Raw genomic sequence first — 22,824 nt, 5'->3', positions numbered from 1 at the left:
CTGCCTCTAGCAGTTTAAGGTGTTCTGTTTATTTCTGAACATGAGTGTTCTGAGTTACTTAATTTCTTAGTTCACATTGTTTACAAGTTCCACAGATGGCAATTACAACGCCTCGCCATGATGTACCCAGTACCGTACACTTGGTGAGTGAAAAATGTGACAACACGTTAGACACTTACTCCTGTGTGATTTCTTTCAAGCTGCTTATTGCTCGTGATTACCAAATGTTACTGCAAAAATACCTCTCTGAAGGCGATATTAATCAAAAAGCAAGTGAAAACTTACGATGATTTTTCGGAGTATTAAATTCATTTGTGATACAGGGTGTTCGGAAAGTTTGTGTGCAGCTACAACATATGCTGGAAATGACGTCTTCGTGAGGCTAAACAAGTGTTAATCCGCTTAGTTTTATTGTCAAACACTTCCTGCAGACCTTATTGTGATGTTATTCTCCCGTTCGCAGTTACTTCAGTTTTTAAATCACAAAGCGTGAGTGGGCGAATGCGGTACACTACAGATTTTGCTGATCCACAACGAAACCAGTCTGCTGCAGTAAATTCCGGGGAGTGAGGATCCATAGAATATTCGAGATGACACGTTTCACAAAAAAATCTCTTCCAGAAGGCGCATTCTGTTATTAGTTGCCTGCGCAAAAGCACCATCCTGTTGGAACCATGAGTAGTCGATCTCTTCTTCCTTTACCTGGTCAATGCAACCGTGGATCATTAAACAATGGCGTTAACTGCATAAGGTTCCTTCCAAAAATATTGGTCCAAAAATGCACCATCTGTATACTGCCACCCACAATCCAGTTTTCTGATCATGCAATCACAACACTAGGATTCTACATTGAAAATATTCGTATGTTTTGTGTGCTAACATAACCAGAGAGATGGAACAAGGCCTCGCAGGCAGAGGGAGCGGCATCACAGTGACTGCATCCGCACCACACATACAGCGCCTACTCAAGGGCTTACGGTGTGGGGTGTTATTGAGTACAACCACAGATAATAACTGGTGCCTGTCCAGGGCAAAGTGTGATCTATGTGAATGACGTCCTGTGACCTGTAGTCATACCCTTACTGCACAACACCCCAGACGGCATTTTTCAGCAAGACAACGCACGACTAGACGTTGCTGCACGAACACGTGCCTTCTTGGTGTCGCAGGATGTCAGCTTTTTGCCCTGTCCCTCCAGATCACCAGACCTGTCACCGATCGAAAATGTGTGGGATATGGTGAAATGAAGGGTGCAGTGCTGTGAGCTAAGGGCAACCACCACAGATGAACTTTGGAAAGAGGTGAATATAGCATGGGTGGCTATATCAAAGTGTGCCATTCCCGACTTGTATGCGTCAATGCCATCACGCTTGGAACAGGTCATCAGGGCCCATGGTGAACGCTATGCATACTAGGCAACAGGACGCATGCTGAACAGGGGTGGCTGAAATGCTAATTATTTCTGCAGAACATTCTTATCTACATGTGACGTGAATATGAACGTCCTATATCTAGTCGATCAAGGTGATCTGTTTTTTTTTCTGAACATGAGTGTAAATACTGGTGACTGACAAAAATAACAAGAGAACAGTTGAAATTCGGCAGGTGGCGCAGCTGATGCCGTACGTTTCCGTGGTGTCCGCCGAAATGTAATTCGAAAGCAGACCGGCGTGGTTTGGTCGGACGCTGTGTTGAGTTACGACCCTGCTTCTGACGTTGAGATGGTGGGAACGTGAGCTGCGCCAACCCGCCGGTCCCGTCTGTACTTCGGCTGACGATACTCTAGGCTACTGCACACAGATGCTTGTACTGCTTTCTCAGCTAGGAGATTTGTGTTCGATTACTGAATGGACTATTTCAATTCCTCATAAATCGACGATGGTTTGTTCACTTGTCGAAATATGTATACATGTAGATGTGCTACAAAAGCATTTTACCTAGGACGAAATGAAATATTTTTAAAGTTATTGCTACTATGAGTGTAGTGACATTAATATCTCCAGGACGTTCTTCAGTGTTTTCTGCGCTCATCTTCGGGAATCTTTGTTTCAACAATGTCCGTATTTAGAAACAAAATTTGTGACTCTGGGACATGATCAGCCGTCCCTGGATACCATTACGATTTGAGAAGACATTAGCGAGCATATAGTGTCCTGTGTGATGATTTCTGATCGCTTACCAACCATGCAGGAAATCGCATCCGTGTCCACGTTACTCCGCGCGTTGCGTGAGAGGATGGTATAAGAGCGACGTCCCAAGGGGCCTTTGCTGTGAGGGTGTTGACTTTTTCAGTAACGAGGGACTTACGTTTGTGTTTGGTTTGCAGGTGATGCCTGTGGAGAACAACATGCAGAATCCCACACACTTCTTGGGGTGTCCCGGAGTTGTGAACACGGCCATGGCTCTGATGTGCACCCTGTACTGCGTGGTGGGCTTCTTCGGCTACTACAAGTACGGGGAGGACACCATGGGCAGCATCACCCTCAACCTGCCCGTAGAAGACGTGTGAGTCCAGTTAACAGTGCGGTGGTGACTCCACCCAAATAAAGTTCATATGCTTTATTTACATCCAGTATTTCTCATAAAGGCTTGCAGATGTACTAGGCGTATTCAGAAAGTAAGGTCCGATTAGGCGCGAAAAGGAAACCACTGTTAAAATCCGATGGAACTTTGCACAGATGTATCGGGCAGTGTCTTTAGTGTGCCTGTCGAATGCTTCACGGCGCTCTTTTCAGATCATAGCGCAAAGTGATCACGTAGAAATGCCTAAAACAACAGTGTCTCCCGCCAAGTATGTGGCTCTGGTGAGAGATTTCGCCTGAAGCTATGCAGCCCACATAACATAAATGTGATGTGTTTCTTTCTTGAAGACAATTTTCAGCCGCATTCTGCAGGGGCAATGAAGACGTTCCTGCAGCGTTTTTGATGGGAAGTGTTTGATCAGCCACAATACAGCCCTTAATTGGCTCCCTCCGTTGTTCATCTCTCCTCACATGAACCGCTGGCTACGAAGACATCATTTTGGTACAAACAACGAAAGGCAGACCAGCCTAGAGAACTGGCTGCAGGCGGCTGCTTTGAGGGTACTGGGAAGTTTGTACAACGCAACGACAAATGTCTAAGTCGTAGCGGCGACTATTTAGGGGGGTAACTGGAAGGTGTGGCTAACTGTTGCGAATAAAAAAATAATTATTTTCACTGTGGCTTTCATTTCGCGACCGATCGGACCTTACTCTCCGATCAGCCCTCGTAGTATATTTTATAGATTGAACATTACACGCTCTAACAACCCTACCACAACAAAGGTCAAAAATTAATTATGATTGTAGTGTTGCTCACGCTGCTGACTATTGCATTTTCGGGCAACAACAAAGTTATATTATGTGGCAGGTGTCATTAGAGCACAGTTAATAAAGTCATTTCTTGAAATAATGGATAAACTAGGCACTCATCTTTTCGCGTTTCCCACGCTGCTCTCGTTGTGAACTCATGGCACAATCGTCGAAAATCTAGGTAGTGATGATTCCAAGCTCGGATGCAAAGAGGCCTAGGTGTTATTCTGCGATATTCAAAAGTTTTATGGATGTGTTTCATAAACCATTCTTGAAGATTAAACTTTTGCAAGTTAGGACAATGGTGATGTAAAAAAGTAATCAGCAGTCCGAATTTAAGTTACACTTCTTTTTTTTATTACTTTCGTTGCAATATCACGTAACTCGTTCGAAAACATCACTTCACAATATAAAACATACTTGAAAATACCTTCCTCACTGTTAAAGTTCACATTTCATAAACTGACTACAATTTGCGTCTTTTTAACATGACGACCAAAGCTTGACTCTCTAATAACCGCTTACGCGCCCAAAAATCAGAGTTACAAGTACGTCAAAGATCATAGTGACAAAAGAAAGAATACATATATGAATAATATCATAGCAATATATACATGTCGATGTATCGAAGTACCTCTACATTAATGAAATCAAATCTGAATGTTGTCACAGAAATATGTTAACTATTTTACAGAAACACAATAGAATATTGCTGGTATTGAGAGGTTTAAGTGAGGTGCCGTAATGGTTACGTAATTCAAGTACCATTACAAGTCGCAACAACAGGCGATTCTGAAAAGGAATGAGTCAAAGATAGACAAAGCTGCAAACAACCTTTCGCTGCCTGCGTCTTACCTTTGCTACCTTCTGAATTTCAAGGAGTGTAGCCCAGTCAACACCGTCAAAAACATGTTCTGACTTTACAAATGCTATAAACGTACGTTTGCTTCTCCTCAGCCTACCCTCTAAGAGCAGTCGTGTGGTCAGTATTGCATCAAGTGTTCCTGCATTCCTCAAGAATCCAAACCGACCCTTCTCGAGGTAGATTCCAGCCGTCTCCCCATTTTTCTGTAAGCAATTCATGTCAGTACTTCGCAACCATGACTTATTAATCTAATAGTTCGGTAATATTGATACATCTCAGTACCTCCTTTCTTTGGAACTAGAACTATTATATTCTTCTTTAAATGGGAGGATATTTCCTGTGTCTTATACATCTTGCACACAGGGTGGAATGGTTTGGTCATGTGTGACTCTTACCAGATCTCAATAATTATAAGGGAATATCGGCTTTTGCAGAACTATGGATTCGTCTTAGGACCTTCAGTGCTTTGTGAAATTCTTCTTGCTAAATCATCACTTCCATCTCATTCTCATCTGCGTCCTCTACCCTTTCTATATTATTGCCAGGAAGTTCATTTCCCTCATATAACCCATCTATATACCCCTTCCGTCTTCAGCTTCTCTTTCCTACTGAGCTCTTAAAATCCATACGACTTATTAATGAAGGGGAGCTAACAGCTATTTAAATTTTCGGGGCCTCTTGTTGTGTAACAAACACCTCTCACTCTTGACGTTCTTTTCATATTAACTGCAGATATATGATGATAACAGATGCCTAAGCGTCTTTATAAATATAGACTTTTTATTTAGGGAGCTGCACAGTTTTATTCATACAGCGTCCAAACAGTTTCAAAATCTGTTTAATATTCCTATAGGCTGTATCTGTCTTACACTTAGCTATGCATTGTGTTTGTTTTAAACTCAGACAGCTATATATCTCGAAAACAGCGCTTCATAAAAAAAAATATCTGGTGATAAGTTGATAGTAGAGGCGACTTCAGTATGCGCTACAATTCGGCATCTCATAACCACAACTGCTACGTGGGAGGGGTCAACTTTGTATTTTAAAATAAGAACTCCCCCCCCTCGCATTTTTATTGCAGATTCTACACGCTAAAAATTAGGTACAGTTTACTCAAATCATTGTTTCCCATTCGTGGTAGATGGCGCTGTAATCGACAACTAGACTGTTTGCCTGCTTTTTGCAGTTCTAGAACCGACGCATTTGAATTTGCATTTTGTTTATGATGTAAACTTTTGATTTCGAACGGTTGATATTGATGTTAAAACGTTACCTGACTGCTACAAATGTGATTGTACAGTACGAATAATAAGCCTAGAGACTGACATTTCTGACGAATAAGCTACTTGTATGATAACGCAGTTTTCTGTTCCCTACGGGTTTCATTGTGATGAGCCCCAAACCACCGGAATAACTGATTTCGGTATCCGTATTCGAGCCCTGCCACGAGCGTGACTGGTGCGAAGTAAGGTGACTCACGGAATCAAAGCTCCCCAATGATGACAGGCACGTGGTCCCACGGAAATCAAGAATTCCCATGAAAACAGAAAACTATTACATACACGCCGTTGTTCCTGGATTACACTAAACGTAGTTTCTGACCTGACATTGAAACGGCTAACCATATTGTACTGCGCTTAAGTAAATTGTAAATATCAACTGTTACAACACAAAGGTTTACATCATAAGTGAAATGTAGAATTAAATGCGTCGGTTCTTAATTGCATAAAGAGCACAATGGAAGTGGAATGATCATATAAAATTAATTGTTGGTAAGGCGGGTACCAGGTTGAGATTCATTGGGAGAGTCCTTAGAAAATATAGTCCATCAACAAAGGAGGTGGCTTACAAAACACTCGTTCGACCTATACTTGAGTATTGCTCATCAGTGTGGGATTCGTACCAGATCGGATTGACGGAGGGGATAGAGAAGATCCAAAGAAGAGCGGCGCGTTTCCTCACAGGGTTATTTGGTAAGCGTGATAGCGTTACGGAGATGTTTAGCAAACTCAAGTGGCAGACTCTGCAAGAGAGGCGCTCTGCAGTGCGGTGTAGCTTGCTGTCCAGGTTTCGGGAGGGTGCGTTTCTGGATGAGGTATCGAATATATTGCTTCCCCCTACTTATACCTCCCTAGGAGATCACGAATGTAAAATTAGAGAGATTCAAGCGAGCACGGAGGCTTTCCGGCAGTCGTTCTTCCCGCGAACCATACGCGACTGAAACAGGAAAGGGAGGTAATGACAGTGGCACGTAAAGTGCCCTCCGCCACACACCGTTGGGTGGCTTGCGTAGTATAAATGTAGATGTAGATGTAAGCAAACCGTACGTATTTTATGGCGTATAATCCGAATATGCAATGAAAATGGGGAGTTTTCGTATCAAATTCAGAAGGCAGCAGGCTAAGGTAGAAGCAACGAAAGAGTACTTACAGCTTGTACAGAAACCAGACAGCCGTTGCAAGAGTGAAAGGGCATGAAAGGGAAGAAGTGGTTGAGAAAGGAGTGAGACAGGGTTGTATCCTACCCCCTACGTTTTCAATCTGTACGTTGGGGAAGCAGTAAAGGAAACCGAAGAAAAATTTGGATTAGAAAGTAAAGTTAGCGAAGAACAATGAAGGGACGTAAAAATTGTAGAGTGACACCAAGGCTTGAATAGTTGTAGCACAGACGGATGCCCGCTCCACTAATATTAACTTTTCAGCTAGAACATTTATTTCCTACCATGCGTCGCTTTCGGGGTATTTAGTTGTCTCAAGTTAACACTAACACCCTTATATTCTTCTATAGCTTTGCATTTGTCCTCTAGCAATTACTCTAACCCATTTTGCACGTTCTGTGAAACTCATTTTTTAGATGTCTTTATTCCTTTTTCCCTGCTCCATTTGCTGTATTTTTATATTTTCCGTTTCATCAATTAAATTCAGTATGTCCTGCGATATTTAAGGATCTCTACAATATACTGTCTCTTTACGTGTTTCATCCTCTGCTGCCTTCATTATTTCATCTGTCAGAGCTACTCATTCATCTTCTACTGTATTTCTAACTCCTGTTTTAGTCAACCATTTGAAAATCCCAGCAATCTTTGTTCCTTTTTCTTTCAGTTTACCGACGTTCAAAAATGGTTCAAATGGCTCTGAGCACTATGCGACTTAACTTCTGAGCTCATCAGTCGCCTAGAACTTAGAAATAATTAAACCTAACTAACCTAAGGACATCACACACATCCATGCCCGAGGCAGGATTTGAAACTGCGACCGTAGCGGTCGCTCGGCTCCAGACTGTAGCGCCTAGAACTGCACGGCCACTCCGGCCAGCAATTTACCGACATCCCATCCCCCTTAGTTTACTGTCGTTTTGCAATATCTTCAGTTTCAAACTACAGCTCGTAGGCAACAAATTGTGATCAGAGTCCACATATGCCCCTGTAAATGTATTACAGTTTAAAATATGGCTCCGAAATAGATGTATATATAATCTATCTGAAACCTTCAGGTGTCTCCAAGTCTCTTCTGCGTATATAACCTTCTTGCATGATTCTTAAACCAAACTTTACTGATGATTAAAAATTATGTTCTGTGAAAAATTCTACCAGGCGGCTTCCTATCTCATATATTCCCCAGTCCATATTCACCTGTTAGTTTTCTTATTCTTCCTTTACCAATCATCGACTTCCAGTACCCCCTCACAATAAAATTTTCGTCTCCTTTAAGTATATGAGTAATTTACCTTGTCTCATCATACATTTCTTCAGCTTCTTCATCATCTGCGGAGCTAGCTGGTACGTAAACTTGTATTGCTGGCGTGTGATTCGTTTCAATTTCGGCTAAGATAATGTGTTCACTGTGCTGTTCATTGCAACTTACCCACATTCCTATTTTATTATTCACTATGTGACCTAGTTATACATTACCTCTCTGTAATTTTGTATGTATAATATTGAACTCAACAGACCTGTTCCCGTGCCACCGAACTTCACAAATCCCAGTTACAGCGCTATTCAAAAAGAAGGAGCAATGTCAAATATTTATTGCTTCCAAACTGCAAAGTTAGAAGCACAATTCCAACGTTCTTGGAAAGAGAAAAGTTCACATTTTTATGCATTTAGAGTGAAAACCATGTGTTGCACTACAAAGATCAAAACTGTCGCTCATTTCCTGCCACATACGAAACAGCTGGTCTCTCGTTATCGAATGCACAGCTTCAGCAATGCGATGTGGCAGACTTTCAAGAGCGTCGGGTGTAAGGGGGATAGAAACGCGGTCTTTTACCTAACCCTAGAGATAAATGTTGCAAGATGTGAGGTCTGGAGGCATGGGACGCCATCGGTGATGAAGGTAAACTTCTGATCCTCCTCTTCCAATACAACGTCCTGGAATGGTGTCATTCAAGTTATGTCAGACATGCACGTGCCTTTTTAAATTTTGTAATCTGTTTGCTCGATTAGGGGATGTAACAATCCACGATCCGACACATGAAAAGAAACACAGCCTGAGTCGTCTCAGTCACCACTCTGGAACCGGACTTTCAGCGTTGACGTATGCACTGCTGATAAAACTGTTTCAGCCTGGCTCAAGTGGTGAAATTGGCAGTGGCGGCGTGTAGCTTCTTGACGTACGGGCTCCTGCTGTACATAGTTGTGGACATCGCCTGGAAGCCGCTGGCTGCCCGCATACACCCGGTCTACCACAACGTTGGGGAGAGGATCTTCAGGGTGGTGCTGGTGCTTGGCTCAGGTGAGTGGTATCTCCTCAGCCCCGACATGATGTGCCAATGGCGGTTCAAAGACTAAGGGAGGACACGTTTTACCATTTGGCATGTATGCAAGTGCGAAATAAACTTTACCAACTGTCGTCCACAGGTAGTTCAAGGATGTTTATTGAATGCTCTGTCCTAACGAACCCCGTAAGAGGTATTTGGATGTTACCCCTGTCTGATCTCTAAAATGTAAGAAACCAAATAAGAAAAAGTGTGAACAGGTGTTGTGGATTACAGTGGGCCTGGCAGTGGCAGTGCCGAACCTGGGCCCAGCAATCTCTCTGGTGGGTGCGGTCTGCTTCTCAACACTGGGTCTGCTCTACCCTGCGGTGATCGAGTCCGTGGTACTGTGGCAAGAGCCGGGGGCGCTCGGCTGGATGCACTGGAAGCTGCTCAAGAATGCCTTGCTGGCCTCCTTGTCCATGCTGGCACTGGTCACTGGCTCCATATCCAGCATTGAGGACATCATCGAGAACTACGGCGTCCAGTAGTGTGGTCACCCTGAGCACGAGCTGCACCTGTCACTAGGTGCCACACCTGACGGTCTGGTCTGGACTCAACCTGCAACAGTGACTGTTGGACGTGTAGGGACAAAATTACCAGAGGTGACTGTCAGGGGCCTGCAGGTGGAGATGTTCTTCCAGTCAACACGTGACTGTATTGTGAACAATAGGCTTATGCAGTGCAGAGCAGCTCTATGTGTCAAACATGTACTCATGGAAGCGTACAGAGAGTCATATCCTTTTGCATCATACAGAGTGTTCGGAATCTCCGGCACAAACTTCTAGGACAGTATTTTATCCATCTTCTTCAGCGACTGTAGTTGTATATATCGAAACAATCAGAAACCAGTTCCATAAAAGAAATTTAATTTCTTAACTGGTTTCATGCACCTAATGCCCATCTTCAGAAGGTTATAATTATCGGATTATTTACGAGTGTCTGGGACTTGTAGAAGGGAGTCAGTACAAAATATTCTGGATAAAAACCCATGTCCAGAAACCTACCGTTTCCATTCTATGACGGTTTCAGTTCAGACATTTAACATATCCAGTTCTGCTTGACAAATTGAATTAGGCGTGATGCAGTACAATTATTAGATGACAGTTCGAAAGGAAACATAACGAAACATCCGCTTATCACTTGAGCACGTTTGTTTGTGCTGACACTGAAACATTACGTGTTTACATTATTCCAAAACACGAAAAAACCCAGCATGCTATACGTACAGAACACTACTGTTGCATTACAGCAGCAGCTCGACGTGGCGACCACCAACGTTGTTACAAACATTGTACCTACGAAGCATGTTCTGACACGCACTCTCCGTCCCACCTGGTCTCTCTTCAGTTTTCAGCGCAGCTGTCAGAACTCGTGTGAGCAGACCTCCCTTTGTCTCTACACGAATCTCGTAAACTGTACTTTGAATACGACCCCAAAAGATGTTTCGTTATGTTTCTTTTAGAATTACTGCGTGGCGTCCAATTCAATTGCTCAAGCAGAAGTGGATAAATTAAACATCTGAACACAAACCGCCGTAGAACGACATCGGGACGTTTCCAGACGTGAGTTCCTATTAAAAATATTATGTACTCTTTCCCCTCTACAAGTTCTGGAAGTTTGTAATGGGAATTTCTGAACACCTGCATGTAGAGGAGTGCTACAGTTCGAAAGAGAATCATTCATTGATTAATAAACTATATTTTCAATGAGATAGCTTCTTCCATAACAATATTTGTAAGTTTCTTTCTAAAAAATGTATAAATTTACTTAAGCAGTATAAAGCATGGACCAGGAATGAGATTTTTGATCATTCATTGAAAAATCACATAGATCACACAATTTATTTCTTCAGGACCTTAGTATGCAATTTTCTGGTAAATATTACTCCTGTCTCCTCTCGCTGAAATGCAGTTATTGACATTATTTTCGTATGTTTTCACGCAAGCCTCCATTGTAAAATAATATTTCTTCCTCAATGCTACATGTTCTTTTGATTCACTACAAACATGGATTTTATTGATGCAATGTAAAGTATGTGAGAGAATTGTGATTTTTTTGAAATTAATGTTTAGAAATCGAGCAATAAATAATGATTTCAATAAAAATGAATTTTTGATGTAACACGTTTTAAATCGCACTAGAAAGTATAAAATGCTTTCTCCTAGCTTCATTTACATTCCTGACCACTCACAGGTAGTTCTGGAAATCTGTGATTGGGAATTTTTAATAGCTGTGAAGATATTTGTAGGGTTTAAAATGAAAAATATGGGACGGCGTGCAACAGATAATAGTAAGAAGGTGAACTATTAATGCATCAATATGATCATCAAAAACACAAATTTTCCATATAATCTGTGTGGGGTTAGGAATCTGTATGGGCTTAGAAGAAATTATTTTATACTTTTTAGTCCAATCTGAAAATGCAGTATATTAAAAATTCGATTTTATTTAAATAACCATTTTAAAAATCGTTACTATTATCGCTAGTTTATTAAACTGTACTGCCGATTAAATAACTTACCACTAACAGCACCTTGTTGTGGAGGTTTCATTTTCTGGTTTTTAGTCTTGTGAAAGTGAAATTTTTCAATCGAGTTCGTTGATCCTACAATAGAGACACGTAAATTTCAGGTTTATTTCAATTTCGCTTCACGTAACTAGACCAAAATATTACTTCGTACTACATGTATCTCGCGAAAAGACCGTGAAGGTAAAAATTAGATTAATTTGATCTCACACAGAGGCTCAACACCAATGTATATTCCCGCCAATAATTCGCAAGTGAAGCAGACAAGAAAAAGAGCTAATATTCCATAGTCATACAATTCTGAGCTACGTGTAAAATTTCCAGTTTGTAGTTCATCAGGAGGTTAATTTAAAAACGGGCAGAAGAGAAGGCGATCTAATAAAACTGTAGTACAAAATAATTTATTTACTTTAAAAATTTGTGATAATACTGGTCCTAAATCTTCTATTATTGTGCCACGTTGTCAACTACACTAACAAAAAATTCTTCATCAGCCTTAGGGTTATGGTTCTTTTATGTCTGAGGGCGCGTAGTGACGTATTGTTCAAAATGTTCAATGTGTGTGAAATCTTATGGGACTTAACTGCTAAGGTCATCAGTACCTAAGCTTACACACTACTTAACCTAAATGATCCTAAGGACACACACACACACACACACACACACACACACACACACACATGCCCGAGGGAGGACTCGAACCTCCGCTGGGACCAGCCGCACGGTCCATGACTGCAGCGCCGGCCGAAGTGGCCGTGCGGTTAAAGGCGCTGCAGTCTGGAACCGCAAGACCGCTACGGTCGCAGGTTCGAATCCTGCCTCGGGCATGGATGTTTGTGATGTCCTTAGGTTAGTTAGGTTTAACTAGTTCTAAGTTCTAGGGGACTAATGACCTCAGCAGTTGAGTCCCATAGTGCTCAGAGCCATTTTGAGCCATGACTGCAGCGCCCCAGACCGCTCGGCTAATCACGCGCGGCTGACGTATTGTCAATACTATAAATGTTGACGAGCAATATTAGTGGACCTCGAAATATTCGAGCATTGTCAATGGATACTGAACATCTTTGGCGAAGTATTGACGGTTTGACAGTATTGTCAACTCGGAGATGTTGACAGAGTTTGAGCAACCAGCCACGCGGCGTTAGGTGCACTGTTTATTTTTCGATATGCCTCAGATTCAATTTTTATGATTTTTTAGCACAAAAGAATTTTAATAGGCCTTTGCAAGGGTAATCATTGTATAGACCACTTAAGAATGCTTAAAGAAGGATTTCCCATGAAACTGCTTACTTCATTAATTTGAAAATACAGTATATATTGCATGGAAACTTATGTCAGGAACATGATTTCTCAACTTTGATTCATGAATGAAGTATTACAAACACATAATTTATTACAATCAAAAAATTATAGCATTTGCAAAAACTTACTTTTGTGAAGTTTAATTCAGAAGTATGAATGAAACATATAAAGATCATCACAACGTCATGTCAGAGTTCTTGCACATCTCTTAATATAATTGACGTTTATGTCATTATAGAACGATTTTCTTACAAAATAATTTATGATAAAGCTATCAAATACAATTAATGTTTTAACAAGTTTCTTAATTGCATTATTTTTGCTGAGAACATTTTTTGAGTAATTTACATAAGAATTTTTGAGTCATAAATACACTGTAGACTTCTGTACAATTGGTATTAGAGTGATAGCTCTGTTGAAACCAACATGGTCACTCAAACTAGTACGGTAGGCTAAGATGTCTGAAACACATATTGCGAAAATACATTAGTCTTAACACTATATTACAAAATAATATCGTTGGAAAATAAATAATACACATCCTTTCCTGGCACATGAAAGTTTTTTGAAAAGTACATGAAAGTCATTCAAAAATTCTGTAAGGAAGAGGCAGAATTTTAATATCCCACCTCTACTGGAAATTCACAGTTTCTTAAGCGGAACCACGAAGTTAAAATGTATTTCATAGATGAGAGTTACACTAGACTGAATACTGATTTCTCAACACGAGCAATGGTAATGTAATGTACTTAACACCATAAATCGTCCAGTAATTTTAATCACTCCATATATCTGAAGAAGCACATGGGATAACAGATTACTGTTGAACACTATATGTCGCCTCACAGTGTCATGTGTAATAGTGCCTGTATGTAAGATAGTTAGTGGATCTCAGAGAACATCGTATCACACTATGATCGAATCATGACGAACCATATTCACTCGAAAGCAATGAATGAGTCTTATATCGAGGTAGCTTAGGTAAACAACGGGACTGCTACATTCCATGGTTCATAGCTGATATTGCTTCACAGCACCGTCACAATCCAATGAACAGTAGGGACATGTATACCTGCAATTTCAGGAAGCGTGTCATAATAGAGATGGTCAGTCACACACTATTTTGTTGTATACACACGGTATGATCGAATCTGCTACCCAAGGGAAACATCTTCATTCTGAAGAGTGTTCATTTAGAACTACTTTCAGTTACAAATATGAAGCCACATAGTTGTTATGTGTAGAGCAACATATCCTTTAAACGAATTCACAGGCTGGTTGACTTCAGTGTTGCTGAAGCTATACCACAGTTGCTCCAGGTTTACGATTTGTGTTACATATGAGAAGGTTCAGTGACGTTTGGTAAACTAAACTAGGAGCTAGGGCTACTCGAGTAGGCCTAGGGCTTCTCGAAGTAGGTCTCGGCGACGTTAAGACTGCTCCTGTAGAACCTTGGGCTACATGGAGGACATCTCGAGGATGATGAGGAAGCTGGTATAAGGTCAAAGCTACTCAACATAAGATTTGGTAATGTATATCATGGTGAATTAGAGTTCTGTTCCTCACCATAGGAACAAATGATGATGGTGTATGACCCTCGGATACTCAAAGTAGGCCTTGATAGTGATGAGGATCATATATGACCCTTGGATTTTCTGAGCAGGCCTTAATGATTCTGAGGGCTGTGGTTCATAATCCTTGGCTACTCAGAGAAGGCGTCGCTGATGTCGAGGGCGCTGGTGTATGACCGTTACCTACTTAGAGTATTCTTCGATAATTTTGTGGATGCTGGTGTATGACTTTAGACCACTCAGAGTAGACCTCAGTGATGTCGAGAATGTCAATGTGTGACCACTGGATATTCGGAATAGGCATCAGTTATTTCCAGGAGGCTGATGTAATACTCTGAGTGGGCCTCAGTGATGTCGAGGATGCTAGTGTATGATCAAGGGCTACTCAGAGTAGGCCTTATTGATATCGAGGATGCTGGTGTACGACTTGGCTACTAAGAGTAGGATTCTATGAATCAGAATATGCTGGTGTTTGAGCGTTGGCTACTCTGAGTAGGCGTCGATGATGCCCAGGACGCTGGTGTAGGACCCAGAGACGAGGGCTGCGAGTGCGAGCACGATGATGAGCGAGTCCTTAACGACAATCTGGCGGCTGGGCCAGCAGGTGGCCATCTCGATGGCGGCCGGACAAAGCAGACCCAGCGTCGAGAAGCACACGGCACCCACCAGCGACACCACAGGGTCGAGCTTCGGGACCGCCGTCGCCAGCGCCACTGCCAACAGACGAACAAAAGTCATCACACCAACACAGGGTATGACCACGATCATGTATTCTTTTTGGTGGGTAGTAGCTTTTCACTGCTTCCCTACATCAAAGAGAAATGACAACAATAACGATAAATCAGAACGTTGCAGTCAGAGAAAGGCACAGCGTGCGGATGTCTCACGTGGGACGAGTCACCAACGCTGATATAGAGCTGACCAGATTTTGTGACGTCACTTCCTGTTATTTGACGTTGAGGCACCATTGCCTCGCATGAAATACAAAATAAACTCTGTGCTTTATCGGCAACGTGCTACGAAAGAATATACCAAAAAGAAGCCAGAATGATCTCTACATTACAAGCAGAACTTGTGAGACGCCATATTTCATTTGTAACTTCCAGTTAAAGACCTAATTTGGTGAGTTTTATGTACTGAAGTGATAAAACTCAAGGGGTAGGTCCTAATTTCGTGTCGGAGATCCTCTGGCCCAGCTAGTGGGGCAACTCGATGTAGCATGGACTAAGCAAGCCGTTGGAAGTGCCCTGCAGAAATACTGAGCCGTGCTGCCTCTATAGCTGTCCATAATTGCCGGTGTAGGATTTTGTTCACGAGCTGACCTCTCGATTATGTCCTGTAAACGTTCGATGGCATTCGCGTCGGGCGATCTGGGTGGCCAAACCAATTGCAAACAGTTATGACCAGTTGACGTGGAGCACTCTCGTCCATAAAAATTCCATCGTTGTTTAAGAACATGAATCCTATGAATGGCTGCAAATGATCTCCAAATAATCGAGCGTAACCAGCTGCAGTCAATGATCGGTTCAGTTGGGCCAGAGAGCCCAGTGTACTCCATGTATACACAGCGCACACTATTATAAAGCCACCATCAGCTTGCAAAGTGCCTTGATGGCAATATGGATCCATGGTTCCACGGGTCTGCGCCACACTCGAACCCTACCATCATCTCTTACTAACTGAAATCGGGACTCATCTGACCAGGCCATGGTTTTCCCGTCGTCTAGGGACCAACCGATATGGTCACCAGCCAATGAGAGGTGCTGCAGGCAATGTCGGACTGCTAGCTAAAGCACTAACGTTGGTAACCTGCTGCCATAGTCCATAAACCCCAAACTGATTTCTGCAGTTATTTCAAGCAGTGTCGCTTGTCTCTCAGCGGTGAAAACACTACCGGAATTCCGTTGCTCTTGGTCGTTAAGTGAAGTCCATTGGCCATCCGTGATGAGAGGTAAAGTCTGAAATTTGGTATTCTCGGCACGCTTCTACCGGAAAAATGTGGCCACAGCATCGCATGGGGAGTCGAGTCATGGTATGCAGATATGCAGTGCACGGGAAATTGCCACAAGGCTGTGCATGCCTAGGAGGACGGTGTATAAAATCCTATGAAACCTCCTGCATTGATACCCATACAAAATCACCCTCGCTGTTTCCTGCTGAGCTGCTAGCAAAACAGACATTCGCTCTGGAATTTCTTGCTCTCATGAAATCAATGAATGTCCATGGAACATTCTGCGGATAGTAGAAGCCCATTTCCATCTCCAATGGCATGCCGATATGCAGAACTGCAACGGAACATCCGCACTTCAGTCTGAAAAGGTTACTGTTTGTTCGCTTTGACGGGATAGTTTATCATACGGCCGTACTTTTCAAGGAGATGAGTCCTGTGGACTCAGTTATCTGTCCCGTCACTCTTAAACGCGATCAAACGAACGTCATTCCTATCCCTCAAATCGTGGTTGTGTGGGTAGGATCATTTTTATGTAAAATGGCGCACCTCCGCACATTGCACAGCCGGTCAAGCAGTTCCGCAGAGGTATTCCGCGGAAATGCTAGAATTATCAGCCGTCATTTCTCTACAGCCTGGCCGTCCTCATTACCTGACTAATCCGTGTGATTTTTGGCCCTGTGGTTATCTGAATGATGTTGTGTTCAGTGTTCCAACTGTGAATGTAGCTGAAGAGACATATTGCGCAACGCATTCTGAAAGTGACCGCCAACGCGCTTTGATTTGTTGTTCTCTGTTGATCGATTTTAAATTGTGGAAGAAAACGGCTGACAGCATAATGAACATGTCTTGCGCCAGTCTCGCGACATTTAGAAACCGATGTCATTTTGATTTTTATGTGAGTTTTGGCGCCAATACAATTAAAAACCAATGTTACTTAGATTTTTAAGCGGTTTTTGGCCTCAGGATAATTAAAAATCGATTTTTGCAATCCAATATGGTACGACCTTGCTGTGGTGGATGGGCTTACCTAAATAACAGTGCCACCACTGTTGATGGGCGAATTTGTGCAGTCATGCACATTTTTGGAAATATGTGGTAAGGTCTTATAGGACCAAGCTGCTGAGGTCATCGGTCCCTAAGCTTACGCACTTAATTTAACATAAAACGCTAAGGACGGCACATACCCATACCCAAGGGAGGACTCCAACCTCCGACCGTGCAGCCGGGTGGACCGTGACGAGGTGCCTTAGACCTCGCTGCCAATGCACATTGACCAGTATGAATGGTGTAATGTGAAACTCAAACCTTAGCCGTCAGATGGCGGTATTGCGATTCATGTGTCATTTGTAACCGACCCTATTTACGGTAAGACGCTTGAAATTGAAATTTGTGGTAAGGTCTTACGGGAACAAACTGCTGAGGTCATCGGTCCCTAAGAATAAACACTACTTCATCTAAAACTAAATTACGCTATGGACAACGCACACACCCATGCCCGAGAGAGGACTCGAACCTCAGAGGGGGGTAGCCGCACGGACCGTGACAAAGCGCTCTAGACCTCGCGGCTACCCCGCACGGCTAGTAAGACGCTTACAGCGCCATGTATTGGTAATATTTTCGTCGAGTTCCATGACATTTCCCTCTGCGTCGGTAATACGCTAGTCAATTTTGACGTAATTCTCTTGCTACAGCGTTTTGAAACTGGATCTTCAATTACGGGCACTGTATCCTGAGCAACTATTAATATGTTTAGTTACCAGTTCAGTTCAAATTTGGGGCCTGTTGTAATTATTAATTTACATCCTGCTGGAATAAACCATATAATTGGGCAATGTGGAAACTTGTAGACACATACGCTGAAACGCCGAAGAAACTGGAATAGGCACGAGTATTCAAATACACAGATATGTAAAAAGGCAGAATATTGCGCTGCAGTCGGCAACGCATATATAAGACAACAAGTGTCTGGCGCAGTTGCTAGATCGGTTACTACTGCTACAATGGCAGGTTATGAAGATTTAAGTGAGTTTCTACGTGGTGTTATAGGCGGCGCACGAGCGATGGGACACAGTATCTCCAAGGTAGGGCTGAAGTGGGGATTTTCCCGTATTACTACTTCACGAGTGTACCTTCAATATCAGAAATCTGGTAAAACATCAGATCTCCGATATAGCTGCGGCCAGAAACAGATCCTGCAAGAATGAGACCAAGGACGACTCGAGAGAACTTCCCGCAGACCGCTGGAGATTTCAATGATGGACCATCAACAAGTGTCAGCGTGCGGACAGTTCAACGAAATATCACCGATATAGGCTTTCGGAACCAAAAGCCCCCACTCGTTCACCCCTGATGACTGCTCGACACAAAGCTTTACACCTCGCCTAGCCACGTCAACACCGACATTGGACTGTTGGCAACTGGAAATATTTTGTCTTGTCGGACGAGTCTAGTTTCAAATTGTATCAAGCGGATGGACGTTTACAAGTATGGAGACAACCTCATGAATCCATGGACCCTGCATGTCATCAGGGAACTCTTCAAGCTGGTGGAGGCTCTGTAATGGCGTGGGGTGTGTGCAGATGGAGTGATATGGGGCCCCTGGTATGTCTACATATGACTGTGACAGGTGACACGTACTTGAGCATCCTGACTGATCACCTGCATCCATTCATGTCCATTGTGCATTCCGACGAATTTGGGCAATTCCAACAGGACAATGCAGCATCCCACACATCCAGAATGCTGCAGAGTGGCCCCATGAACATTCTTCTGAGTTTAAACACATCCGCTGGCCAGCAGACACCACAGACATGAACATTATAGAGCATATCTGGGACGCCTTGCAACGTTCTGTTCAGAAGAGATCTCCACCCCGTCGTACTCTTACGGATTTATGGACAGCCCTGCAAGGTTGATGGTGTCAGTTCCCTCCAGCACTACTTCAGACATTAGTCGAGTCCGTGCCACGTCGTGATGCGGCAAGTGTGCGCGTTGGAGGGGGCTCTACACGATATTAGGCAAGTGTACCAGTTTCTTTGGCTCTTCGGTGTATTTACGTATTTACTGATTTGACGGGCGGGGGGGGGGGGGGGGTGGGGGGAGGGGTGGGGGGAGTGGTAGGGGGCACTGCCAATCCAAACACTTTATTTCTTCAGATAAGAGCTCATTTCGTTGGGCTTCTTTTTAGGCATGTGACAGGTATGCCAGCCAGAATACTGGTGCACGCCTGGTTGTAGTACGCTGCTCGCTCACCTGTGCCCAGCACTCCGACCACCCGCATACCGTACTCCAGGAGGCCGAGGCGCTTCTCCGGCACGCGGTCCCGCGCCATCTGCAGCACGATTCCCACGGCCACGTGGTACTGCAGCGGGTACGTGAACAGCACCGCCAGTCCTATCAGGATCTTCACCGCTTGCGCCAGTCTGCAAAACAACGGAAATATCACTACAGCCAGGAGTGCTGCGACCAACCGAGATGGAAATACCTGTTCTGTGTAAGTTCTCATTAGACACACATAGCTCAACTGCAAGTACGAGGAAAGGCAATACTCACCTCATGCATAGGGACAGATATATAAGTTTGAAAGATCACTGCATAGAAAAATTTTCATTAATGGTTACTAATTTGTAATGTGAGATGCTCACTGCCTAGCTGTTACATGTATTTCGACGCTAGGGGCGATGTCAGTGCCATCTACCGGCCACTGCTTGTAAGCATCACAAATGCTGAAGTTGTAAATTGTGTCTGTAGGTGCTTGAAACTGAAGGGCTACACATTTCAGTTTGGAAGAAGCTGTTTGGTACTGCACACTGCACTACTACACAGTTATAATACTCAGACTGTTACGGTTCGAATAGGGATTCAGTCATAACTTGTAAGATCAGTGGCACATAGGCAAGAACAATAACAGTCAATGTTAGGAAGTCAACAGCTGTTTAGCCGGCCACTGTGGCCTAGCGGTTCTAGGCGCTGCAGTCTGGAACCGCGCGACCGCTACGGTCGCAGGTTAGAATCCTGCCTCGGGCAGGGATGTGTGTGATGTCCTTAGGTTAGTTAGGTTTAAGTAGTTCTAAGTTCTAGGGGACTGCTGACTTCAGAAGTTAAGTCCCATAGTGCTCAGAGCCATTTGTACCATTTTTTTCAACAGCTGTTCGCCTCAGATATTTCCAGAACGATTTAAAATACCTGAATTCTGTGTCCATCCAGATGAATTGTGAGAAGGTCCTCACTTAAAGAGGCATACTCTTTTATGATAGCTATATTAATTTCAAAAATATGTTTTTCCAACTTGCCTATTAAAATATAAAATTTGAAAATTTGAGGTAAGACCTTATGGTACCGAACTGCTGAGGTCATCGGACCCTAATCTTACACATTACTTAATCGAATACACAGAGTTACGCTAAGTACAACACACACACACACGCCCGAGGGACGACTCGACCCTCCGACGGGGGCAGCCGAGCGAACCGTGACCACACGCCTGAGACCGAGCGGCTACACCGCGGGGCTTAAAATAGAATTATACTAATTTCTGCTGCTAGTATAGTAGTTTTAAAAGAGATGAATCGAACGACATTTTACTCTTAAAAATGCAATGACTAATTTAAGAGAAGTGCAGTATTTCAAACCCACAATCTGTTTGTTTTGTCCATTAAGTCGATAGCTGCCTTATGCGGAAGTTTGCGTTTTCGTACCCAAGTAAGGAAATACGTCACGTGGGACAAGGAGGAAACGGTACTGCACCGCCAGGATATCGGTATGAAAGGTGCGCAGAGGAAATATCGCAGTCTTTATGTGTAGGTCGTTCACGTGTTCGAGTGCCGATACTACGAAATAATTAATGTTCGTCACGATTCCAGATATGTTATTTCTTCGCGGATAATCGAGACGTAACGCGAAGAGGATTTTTCACGCAAAAGTATCCAGGTAGAAGGTGTCCAATTAGACTGACGGTTCAGCGAATGTGCAAGAAACTGTTACTGGACGAGTCCTGAAATACTACACACAGGACGAGGAGCAAGTCTAGAACGAGTGGAGTGAACGAAATAGATGTTCTAGCAGCTGTTTTTAAAAGAAACCGCGTGCACGAAAGAAATTGTGAGTGCCTCTAGTGTACGTGAACCCAGAATACGTATTTTAGCTTCCATCTGTACCACGTGTCACTTCATCAGCAGATCAACAGCGGGATTTTACGAGACGATTGGAATTCAGTCGCTCGATCCTGATAAGACATTATGACAGTAAGTTTTTTCGTCAAGTAATTCTCGTTAACGATGAGGCCACCTTTTCATATCATGCAGCGCCGTTGACAATCGGCAGTGAGAGCCAACACGGCCGACCCTACGCAGTATTCTCACCGGGAAGCGATACATGAGCGTCGAGAAGGTTCTGGATGCGTGGGCGGAGGAATATTGTCTCAAATTCTCCAACTTACGATGTAGATAACTTGCGAGAACGACTCTTCACTGGAAGTATGGGACCGACATTTTTCCGGATAAGAGAGAGATGCAAAGCAATTTGAAGCACTTTAGGTCTAACGAGCGTTCTTTTTGTAATTGAAGAGCAGGACCAGAGGCATGATAAAGGAATTAATTTTATACCACACCAAAGGTGCCCATAGAAAAAGATCTAGTACAAATAATAGTTACACCTTACTGAAACGAGATTATAAGTAGGGGTGCCATTAGTTTCCGGGGAGAAGGCACCCCCCCCCCCTTTTGTGTACAAGGCCTTTTGACACTGCCGGCGTCGAAATTTTACTTGCCAAACTTATCAGCCTCCATTTCTCGCCAACTGCACTGCAATGGTTTCACTCGTACCTGATGTCTTGGCAGCAATGCTTCACGTCTAGCGTCATAAAATGACAGTGGAGGCAGATGGTATCAGCTATCCTCCTGGGCTCGTTATTATCTCCTATATTTGTTTCACTATATGACAACGAAGAGTTATCAGTTTTGTCCTACTGCAAATACCACACGTACACTGATGACCTCCAGTCTTATCTAAGCGCAAAACCAACAAAACGGTTATCGAGAATCTCAACACCGACCTGTGTGCACTGTCGAAACGGGCACAGGACGGGTGGTTAAAGCTCAACCCATCTAATACGTAATCGATATTACTTGGCCACTCTACGCTTATTAGGACGAAATGTCGGAAATCTGCGCCGCCTTTAATGCTGAGTGGAACAAATATCGAGATTTCTTCTTCAGCAAAAAGTCTAGGAGTAATAAAAGATGAAAATTTAAATTGGACCGAGAACTAAGCTGCAGTGCTCAAGAGGGTATCAGCATCTATCCATGATCTACAAAAATAAAAAAATCTCTTCCCTCTTGACCTGAAAAAGAAACTTGTACAAATACTTACACTTCCAACTATTGACTACAGGAATGGTTTCTTCCAAGGCCTTCGTCAGCAAAGCTCACGTCACCTGGAAATGGCAATGGAAGCCTGTGTTACTTAAATCTGTAATGTTTGGCTCTCGGATCACATGTTACCATCATATGAACAGCAAT

At 43.1% G+C, this 22,824-nt stretch overlaps 2 protein-coding genes across 2 annotated transcripts in view; one reads left to right on the top strand and one right to left on the bottom strand.

Moving 5' to 3' along the window:
- LOC124605711 (proton-coupled amino acid transporter-like protein pathetic) overlaps nt 1–11,029 on the top strand; it is a 134,532-nt gene extending 123,503 nt beyond the window's left edge. Inside the window, exons 8-10 of the mRNA XM_047137585.1 lie at nt 2,327–2,505; nt 8,761–8,930; nt 9,190–11,029. Of these exons, the coding sequence (XP_046993541.1) occupies nt 2,327–2,505; nt 8,761–8,930; nt 9,190–9,443 (603 nt within the window). The 3' untranslated portion in view covers nt 9,444–11,029. The remainder of the gene's footprint in view (nt 1–2,326; nt 2,506–8,760; nt 8,931–9,189) is intronic.
- A 1,879-nt stretch (nt 11,030–12,908) lies between these two features.
- Nucleotides 12,909–22,824, bottom strand: part of LOC124606478 (proton-coupled amino acid transporter-like protein pathetic) — a 145,611-nt gene continuing 135,695 nt past the window's right edge. The window contains exons 9-10 of the mRNA XM_047138460.1: nt 19,559–19,728; nt 12,909–15,068 (exon numbers count right to left, since the gene is read on the bottom strand). Coding sequence (XP_046994416.1) covers nt 14,839–15,068; nt 19,559–19,728 — 400 coding nt within the window. The 3' untranslated portion in view covers nt 12,909–14,838. The remainder of the gene's footprint in view (nt 15,069–19,558; nt 19,729–22,824) is intronic.

Source organism: Schistocerca americana, chromosome 3 (assembly GCF_021461395.2).
Source record: "Schistocerca americana isolate TAMUIC-IGC-003095 chromosome 3, iqSchAmer2.1, whole genome shotgun sequence".
Classification (NCBI taxonomy): domain Eukaryota; kingdom Metazoa; phylum Arthropoda; class Insecta; order Orthoptera; family Acrididae; genus Schistocerca; species Schistocerca americana.
This window is presented reverse-complemented; position numbering and strand designations above follow the sequence as displayed.